A 10,325-nucleotide genomic window follows, 5' to 3' on the forward strand; every position below is an offset into this window, starting at 1 on the left:
CTACATGCCAAACTTTAATTTAATCAAAAGCTTTGCATGAAATTAACACTTGCAATTAACCACCAATACATTCCATCCAAGCATCTATTGTATCTTCATCTTCCATTCTAAGTTCATCTGCAGACTCTATGCCCTTAATTCTCTTACCATCGTAAGTGAACCTTATTACTTCATATTTTAGCCCAACTCTATCAGAATAAGCATGTAAGAGTGTCAGCAGAGGAACATCATTTTTGCACCTGAAGAAGACATCTTCCATCTGTACTCTAATAGTTGCATGAGAAAAAATACTTTTCCCCTTAACGTTTGATGTTTCCGTTTCTATTTCCTTTCATATGTATTCTCAAGATAATATTTATAGTATATGATGGAGAATTTTATGAGTTGAGATCTCATCATGAGAAAGAAAGCCCTTTCAAATTCCAATTATTGGAATACTAAAGGATAGGTTCATTGATATAGGACATAGAGCATTTTATTATCTCCTGCAAATAAATAATTAAGAAACATTTATTGGTTAAATATTGTTGGGACGATTACAGTAATCTCTCTGCCATTTGGTTAGAAGTCAAATAGTTAAATCGGTTGTCACCTTTTCACATTGTCAGCACAATTTAACTGGTCATAAACTCTATTTTGCATATGGTCATAGAAGGTTCTCACTCTATTTTGTAGGTTTCTATATCAGATATGAAGAGTTACCTATTGCCTATTGGTATAAATTAAGTTTACCTTATGGTGTAAAAATATAAACGTCCCACTATCAATGCACATAACTTAAAATATTTTATAGAGAAGTAACTTCTTTTTCTCTTTTTTGCATATTTAACACGAGAATATGAAAAGTCCAATTTATAACTAGCTAGTAATAACTTTATATTTTCAAGTGATAATAAAGTTTCTTTAATTACCAGAAAAAAAAACCCTTTAAACTTATGATAATGCCATTTAAATTATACCTTTTAATCATTCAATTGCTCTTTAGGGACATGGTGAAGTTGTTTCAATGGGGCATCATTGAGAAGATCCAGCTGCTTGTATATATAATCAGTTCAAAAGTAAAGTACGTCATAAACAATTATGGACTACAATATAAAATCTACAAAAGACTGAAGACACCATGTTTTGTATGAAGACCGAATACTAGATGAAAATAGCAAAATCCACATTCTACTAACTTTTCCACATGGAGGTTTCATGTAACGATCCGACCGATCGTTTTGAGCTTTGCACTTTGTTCGCCAGTTCTCGGGCTTGACTAGCCCCATGTGATATATTATGATTTATGTAAATCGTCGATTTTGGTTTTCACGGTAACCAGAATGAATTTTGAAGAACAGTTCTCAGTTTGAAGCTTAAAATTTGGAAGGTTTGACCAAGATTTGACTTGTTAGTAGATGACTTCGGATTGGAATTTTATTATTTAGTTAGCTCCGTTAGGTGATTTGAGACTTAGGAGCGTGGCCGGAATGTGTTTTGGAGGTCCGCGGAAGGTTTAGGCTTGAATTGACGAAATTGAGATTTTGACATTTTCCGGTTGATAGGTGAGATTTTGATATTGGGGTCGGAATGGAATTCCGGAAGTTGGAGTAGGTCCGTTGTGTCATATGTGACGTGTGTGCAAAATTTTAGGTCATTCGGATGAGGTTTGGTAGACTTTTTGATCGAAAGAGGAATTTGGAAGTTCTTGAAATTCTTAGGCTTGAATCCGATGCAAATTTGGTGTTTTAATGTTGTTTTGAGAGTTCCGAAGGTTGGAACAAGTTTGAATGATGTTATGGGATATGTTTTCATGTTTGGTTGAGGTCCCGAGGGCGTTAGGTGAGTTTCGGGTGGTTAAACGGATCAAATTCTTGTTTTGAAAGTTGCAAATTTCTTCAGTTCAGTGTTGCAGGATTTTGACCTTCGCGTTCGCGATGGATGTCCCGCGTTCGCGAAGGGTAAGATGTGAGGCTATGGAGTTCGCCTTTGCGTTCGCAAATATGGTTCCGTGATTGCGAAGGGGTGAGGTTAATGGTCTCCGCGTTCGCGAGGCTTATGTCGCGTTCGCATAGAGGGAGAGGAATAGCTGGGTCCCTGAGGCGATTGTTCTACGCGTTCGCATAGTAGAAGCCGCGTTCACGAAGTATTGAGTCAGCTGTGCATCGCGTTCGCGAGAGGGTTCTCGCGTTGGCGTAGAAGGAATTCCGGTCAGTGAAGCGGTGTGCTTCGAACGCGAGAGATATGCCGCGTTCGCGATGAAGAAATATCTGGGCAGTGAGTTTATATTTTAAAATCGAGGGTTTAAGTCCAATATCATAAAAGCCATTGGAGAGCTCGGGAGAAGGTGAAATTTGAGGGGATTTTCAGTAGAGCAATTGGGGTAAGTATTCTTCGCTCATATTTGGTTTAATTCCATGACTTAGTCTTGAATTTCATCATTTAATTTGAGAAATTAGAGTGAAAATTGGGGGGGAAATGGAAGAAAAGTTTGAAAATTCTTTTGGGCATTTGAATGGGCAACTGAGGTCGGATTTTGATGAATTGGATATGAGTAGACTCATGAGAGGATGAGCGTTCTATTGATGTGATTTTTATCGAATTTCGAGATGTGGGCCCGGGAGGCTGGGTTTGAGCAATTTCGGGATTTTTGATGTAAATTAAATATTTTTGAGTGGGCTTTGTTCCCTTAGCATATTTTAATGGTTATGTACTGATTTTGATTAGATTTGGAGCATCCGGAGGTCGATTCGAGAGGCAAAGGCATCGCGGGCTAAAGTTTGGACCGGATCAAGGTGAGTAATGATTTTAAATGTTGTCTTGAGCGTATGAAACCCTAGATTACACATCGTTGTGCTATATTGAGGTGTCGCACACGCTAGATGACGAGAGTGGGGTCGTGCACCGTTGGAGATTGCGACTTAGTCCATCCCGAATGACTGTTTTTACCGCGTATTTAATTGAAAACTATTTGCTATCATCATGTTTTGTGCTAAATGCCATATTTGGATCTCGTGCCAACTATTTTGGACCCTTAGAGAATTTTTACTGATATTTCCTCACTGTTTTAGCTTTATACTTGTACTCAGTCTTGCTATTTTCCACTGTTTTCATAACTCAGCCATGTCTACCCTGTTTTAATACATTAAACAATATTTTAAATGATAATTTGGGCTGAGCATCATATTTCACTTTTGCCCGAGTGGCTTATGAGATTCTGACTGAGTAAGGCTGAGGGCCTGTGTTGTGAGGGTTCACTGATTATGATTATGAGGCCGAGGGCGTGAGATTTGTACGCCATGAGGTGGCTTGTTGATATGAGGCCAAGAGCCTATTGAGTATGCCACGAGATTGCTTGATATTGCGCTTGGGCCGTAAAGGAGCCCTCCAGGAATCTGCACACCCCTAGTGAGCGCGGGTACCCATTGTGATTTGAGATATAGCCCGAGAGGCTGGTGTTGTTCCATGTATTGCCCGAGAGGCTGATTCTGTTGGTATTGTGCCTGAGGGGCTTAAACTGAACTAATGTGACTTTACATACTTTCATTGTTTCATTGTTTTTACTGACTTTTACTGCTTCTTTATAGCCTGTTGATGTGCTTTTACGTGATTTCTTATTGATCAATCTGCATTTATTATTATTACTCACTGAGTTAGAGTACTCACTTTACTCCATGCACCCCGTGTGCATATTCAGGCGCTTCAGGTCCTGCTTGCAAGGGTTGAGAGCTTCTAGCAGACATCAGAGATTCACTAGGTAGCTGCCCGGCGTTCGCAGCCCTGTGATTCTCCCTCTATCTTGTTTTTCTCCTGTTTTAGCCATGTAATAGTTGTGTAGGCTCTTTCAAACTTGTAGTTTTTATGATAGATGCTTATGACTAGTGACACCCCGATGTCGGGCTATGTCTATTCTGCAAACATTAGTATTCACCTTATTTTGGGGATTTTTATTATGTTAAAGACTTAATTCGTATTATTTTAATTGCTTAAAATGAATTAGGAGTGTGTCGGCTAGCCTTGTATTCATGGGAGACGCCATCATGACCCGGCCCGGGTTTGGGGTTGTGACATTTCAACTGCTTAAAGCAGGAGTGCATCCAAAGATTCGACAAGAGTCTCTGCCTTTAGTTGAAACAATTATAGGTGTCAATAGACCGATTTCACTAGCAAAGAACTACTCATTACAATCCACACATCCTTACTCTTGTGTCTTGTCATTTATAATCACAATATGTCCTCCTTTTTTTGGTCATTCGCTTCCCCACGAAGCTGAACCGAGTATGGTCCATATGCAAGTTTTGGCGCTCACCTGGGGTTTTTCCTTGCTGATCCTTCAAAGTTAGATGACTTGTTTCAAACTAACACTTAAACAACTAGTTCAGTCCAATACTGTCATTTAAAATGAGAGCAAAATCACTAAACAAGGAAATAGATAGAACCCCATTTTTACGGAGTTTCAACGTCTTTTAAGGTTTTTTACGGCTTCACCAATTACGAAACGACAGTTCTCATATTATGACGTTTCTATCTTTGTACCTTTTCTTTTGACGGTTGCTTCTGACTATAAATATAACTTTTTACCTTTGTTTTTTTCACAAAAGTTTAGAGTATTCAATTCTAATTTTCTTCTTCCTCGTACTACAATGCCTTCTTCAAACCCTAACCCTCGGAGAGTCCCCATTATTGACAACCTTCCTCATGCTCCTGTTAGAAGTAGAAGAGGGGGAAGGCTTCGTAGTTTAGGGTCTTCTTCATCACGAGGCCCCTCTATTCATTCATCGCGTTCTACTCCACTTTCTAGAACCAGGGGTTCACTTTCTCAAAGATTCATCTAGGATTAAGGAACCCACTGAACCTCTTCGTGAACCTTTAGTAGATGAAATTGTTCCTGCGGAACTATCTTTCTACAATTATAGAGAATCCATCAAAAGCCAAATGTCTTCATTAGATCGTGCTGACATCTACCTGACTTAGATTAATGAAGGCCTGATTTCTATAGTTCGTAGAGATTGCCATTGGAGTCATGACTTCCCCATTATAATCCCCGATGCAAACCAAAGAATCACCTCTTATTTAACTGGATTTTCTTTTGTTTATACATACCCTTTCACGTTGGGTTTCAAACCTGCTATTGACCTCGTTATCCTCGAATTCTGTCGCTTTTTCAATGTTTTCTTAGGACAAATTGGCCCCATCATGTGGAGGTTTGTTGCTTGCTTGAGGCATTTGGTCAACATGGTTGGTATGCCTTTTATGTTTTTTTATTTAATCCATCTTTATTCTCTCAAACTCTTTCGCCAAGGAATTTTTACTTTAGTGGCAAGAAGCAAAAGAGTTCTGGTAAGTCCAGAAGATGATAAAGACCGTGGCTGGTATGCCAGGTTTGTTGTTGCCCCCGCTGTTGGTTTAGTGGGTAAAGAGAATGTTCCCTTCCCTAAGAAGTGGAATTTTGCACGTGAGTTTTCTTCTTAATAACTTTCTCATACCTTTTTCTCAATTTTTATGGTCATCATTTTAATTTCCTCTTCTTTTTCAGCAACCATGGGAGTTGTTGATGAAATTCCCAACTTCCGTGGTTGGGTAGAAAAGCTATTAAATGTTGCTCCGATGGACGGTAGGTCCTAGAAAAACCTTTCTCAACGGTTTGGTTGGAAAGTGAAAACTCACGGTAAGTGCTTCTTTCCCTTATATTCTTTGCATTTCTGTTTACTTCTTTCTTTAGAAATTACTTCGACCCTTCTTGTTGTCAGGGTTACCTATTCGAGGCATAAGTGCTGAGGCCGTCGTAGCTTCAAGAATTTCTTTGGAAAGACCCCAAGAGATAATTTTGGGTTCTTCATCGAAAAGGAAAGCTACTGTTGATCAAGACTCTGAAGAGGAGGAAGATCAAGACAGGGGTTCTTTGATAAAAAGGTCACGGGCTAGAAGATGCATTATTTCAAATGATGAAGCATCTCCCCCTCGTTCTATTCCTTCCATCGAGTGTCACGACCCCGGTTCACCCTTCGTGAACCATCGTGATGACACCTAATATCTACGACTAGGTAAGCCTAAATTGCGGAAGATAACCAAAACTTGCGGAAGTAAACAATTTAAAAACAGAAATAAGGCAATAACATGGTTTTAATACACCGCTCGACATACACCATATATAAATATTCAAAACTAATATCCAAATCAAGACCTGGAAACCCACGAATTACAAGCTAAGAAAAGGAAATACTACATAGCTCTAACTCCGGAATTTTTCTAATAAGAACAGAGAGTATAGAAGGGCTAAATACTAAAAGGTAGGAATAGAAAGGGACTCCTCGGTCTGCGGACGCGGCAGATGTACCTTGAAGTCTCTAAGTAGTCGCCTCCCTCAAGGATGGTAGGCCTGCGTAGAAGTACCTGGATCTGCACATGAAAAACATGCACATAAGAGGCATGAATACACCACATCGATACTTGGTAAGTGCCAAGCCTAACCTCGGTTGGGTAGTGACGAGGAAGGTCAGGACCCTACTGAGATTAAATAAATATAAAGATGACAGGATAAGATAAGTAGTACAATTGAAAATTTCCAGTAAGAATATACACAGGCTAATAAGAGTACAATAACGGAAACAGAGATGAATGCAAACCACAAGGAAGTAATCGCGGATCTCACAGTATCCCGAGGATCTCCTAGTACCCTCAATATATGCCAAGGATCTCTTGGTATCCCGATGATCTCTCGGTATCCTCAATAGATTCTAGGGATCTCATGGTATCCCGAGGATCTCTCGGTATCCTCAATATATGCTAGGGATCTCTTGGTATCCTGAGGATCTCTTGGTATCCCAAAGATCTCTCGGTATCCTCAATATATGCTAGGGATCTCATGGTATCCTCAATATATGCTAGAGATCTCTTGGTATCCCGAAGATCTCTCGGTATCCTCAATATATGCTAGGGATCTCATGGTATCCTCAATATATGCTAGAGATCTCTTGGTATCCCGAGGATCTCTTGGTATCCTCAATATACGTGTCAGGGATCTATTGGTATCCCGCATCTCAGTCCAGATCATAAATACGTACAGGGGATCTCCCTGGATGTCGTCCCGTAGTCCCAAATTAAAAACACATAGAAGCAACACAAGAATACTCAATTAAATGCAAAATTTCGTACCAAGTAAATAGTTAATTCTAGTCTAACATGCTTCACGTAATGAAATTAAGGCAATTTAAGCAAATAGGCAATTAAATTAACTAAACATACTTTTCTAAACTACAACAGGCTAAATTCGCAAGTAGAGTAAAATAAGAAAAAGGAACTCAATTGAAATACTTAAAGTAAAACCGTATTTTCAATAATTAGCTCAAGTACGCACTCGTCACCTCACGTATAAGGTATTTCAATTACCAATTATATCATATCCTAAAGGGAAGGTCTCCCACACAAGGTTAGACAAGCCACTTACCTCGAACCGGCTCAAAATCAACCCAACACCACGTCTTTGCCACGAGTACTCGACTCCAAATGACCCAAATCTATTCAATTCAATTGCATAATATAAATAACACTTTAAGTAACTGATTCTACAATTAAATTCTAAGCTAATACGCGAAATTATGTAAAATGACCAAAAACGCCCCTCGGGACCACGTCTCGGAATCGGGTGAAATTTATAGTTTCAGAATCCTCACACTCTCACGAGTCTAATCATACTAAGTCAAATTCCCAATCAAAACTCAATTTCTTGGCCTAAGAATTTTTCCCCAATTTTTCATACAAATTCCAAAATTAAAGGATGAATTCATGTTTAGATTAATGGGTTACAAGCAAAAATGAGTTAAGAATAGTTACCCAATCGATATCTCTGAAAATCCCTCAAAATCTCGCTCAAATCCGAGCTCCCAAGCTTAAATTTGATAAAAATGGCTAAACCCTTGATTTGAAATCTTATATTTGCCCAGGCGTGTTCTTCTTCGCGAACGCGAGGCTGCTATCGCGAACGCGATGCAAAAAAGTCCTGCTGGCCAAATTCCTCTTTCGCAAACGAGAGGTCCACTCATGAACGCGTAGCTTACAGGGGCAGACCCTATGCGAATGTGAGGACCATGTCGCGAACGCGAAGACCAACGGGTCCTTAACTTCGCGAGCGCGAAGCACATTTCAGCTGCTTCACCCAAATGCTCTGCGCGAACGCGAGACCCTCTCGCGAACGCGATGAATGCTTTCTCTGCAACACAACAACAAAAAATCTGTTGTCTTTCCAAGTCCAAAAGTTGTCCGTTGAGTATCCGAAACACACCCGAGGCTCTCGAGACCTCAATCAAACCTGCCAACCAATCCTAAAACATCATTCAAACTTGTTCCAACCTTCAGAACTCTTAAAACAACATCAAAACACGTATTTTTCATCGGATTCAAGCTTAAAATTTTCAAAAACTCTAAAAACACACTTTCGATCAAAAAGTCTACCAAACCTCGTCCAAATGACCTGATATTTTGCACACATATCCCAAATGACATGATGGAACTACTGCAACTCTCGGAATTCCATTCCGACCCTCGGATCAAAATCTCACTATCGAACCGAAAACTTCCAAAATTCAACTTTCGGCATTTCAAGCCTAATTTAGCTACGGACTTCCAAAACACAATCCAAACACGCTCCTAACCCCGAAATCACCCAACGGAGCTAATAGAACCATAGAATTTCCATTTCGAGGCCATCTTCACACTGTTCTGACTACGGCCAACTTTCCAACACTTAAGCTCTTATTTAGGGACTAAGTGTCCTAAAACTCTTCGAAACTCAAAATCGAACATCCCGGCAAATCGAAATAGCAGAAATAAACTTGGGGGAAACAGTTAATAGGGAATCGATGCATTAATTCTTAAGATGTCCGGCCGGATCATCACATCCTCCTACATTTAAACATTCGTTCGTCCTCGAACGAGCATAGAGACATACCTAAAGTAGTGAAAAGATGAGGGTAACGGCTGCGCATATCCTGCTCGGTCTCCCAGGTTGCCTCCTCGACCGACTGTCCCCGGTACTGAACCTTTACCGAAGCAATGTTCTTTGACCTTAGTTTTCTAACCTGCATGTCCAATATTGCCACTGGCTCCTCAACATAACATAGATCCTTGTCCAACTGGACTGAACTGAAATCCAACACGTGCGACGAATCACCATGATACCTACGGAGCATCGAAACATGAAACACCAAATGAACTCCTGCCAAGCTGTGAGGTAACACAAGCTCATAAGCAACCTCCCCAACACGCCTCAATATCTCAAAAGGGACAATAAACCTCAGACTCAACTTCCCTTTCTTCCCAAATCTCATAACGCCCTTTGTAGGTGATACCCGAAGCAGAACCCGCTCTCCAACCATATAGGAAACATCATGAACCTTCCGGTCCGCGTAACTCTTCTGTCTGGACTGGGCTGTACGGAGCCTATTCTGAATCACCTTAACCTTCTCCAAAGCATCCTGAACTAAGTCTGTGCCCAATAATCTAGCCTCACTCGGCTCAAACCAAACCACCGGGGATCTACACCGTCTCCCATACAAAGCCTCATACGGTGCCATCTGAATGATGGACTGATAGTTGTTGTTATAAGCAAACTCCACCAATGGCAAGAACTAATCCCAAGACCCTCCAAACTCAATCACACACGCACGGAGCATATCCTCAAGAATCTGAATAGTGCGCTCAAACTGTCCATCCGTCTGAGGGTGAAATGTTGTACTCAACTCCACCCGAGTACCCAACTCATGCTGAACGGATCTCCAGAACCCTGATGTGAACTGAGTACCTCTATCTGAAATGTTAGACACTGGAATACCATGTAGATGAACAATCTCCCAGATATAAATCTCCGCCAGTCGCTCCGAAGAATAAGTAGTACACATAGGAATGAAATGAGCGGACTTGGTCAGCCCATCCACAATCACCCAAATAGCATCAAACTTCCTCAAAGTCCGTGGGAGCCCTACTACAAAGTCCATGGTGATCCGCTCCCACTTCTACTCCGGAATCTCTATTTGCTGAAGCAACCCACCTGGTCTCTGGTGCTCATACTTCACCTGCTGACAGTTGAGGCACCAAGCAATGAATCCAACTATATCTTTCTTTATCCGCCTCCACCAGTAGTGCTGTCTCAAATCCTGATACATCTTCGCGGCACCCGGATGGATGGAGTACCGCGAACTATGGGCCTCCTCTAGAATCAACTCTCGAAGCCCATCAACATTGGGTACACAAATCCGACCCTGCATCCTCAATACCCCATCATCACCAATAGTCACATCTCTGGCATCACCATGCTGAACCTTGTCCTTGAGGACAAGCAAATGAGGGTC

At 40.8% G+C, this 10,325-nt stretch overlaps 1 protein-coding gene across 1 annotated transcript; it reads right to left on the reverse strand.

Annotated features, from left to right (window-relative positions):
- Window positions 1-8,870: 8,870 nt before the first annotated feature.
- On the reverse strand, window positions 8,871-9,353 carry LOC138874037 (uncharacterized). Its single transcript, XM_070152539.1, has one exon. The coding sequence runs from the start codon at window positions 9,351-9,353 to the stop codon at window positions 8,871-8,873; it is 483 nt and encodes a 160-aa protein (XP_070008640.1).
- Window positions 9,354-10,325: the final 972 nt, after the last annotated feature.

Source organism: Nicotiana sylvestris, chromosome 7 (genome assembly GCF_000393655.2).
Source record: "Nicotiana sylvestris chromosome 7, ASM39365v2, whole genome shotgun sequence".
Classification (NCBI taxonomy): Eukaryota; Viridiplantae; Streptophyta; class Magnoliopsida; order Solanales; family Solanaceae; genus Nicotiana; species Nicotiana sylvestris.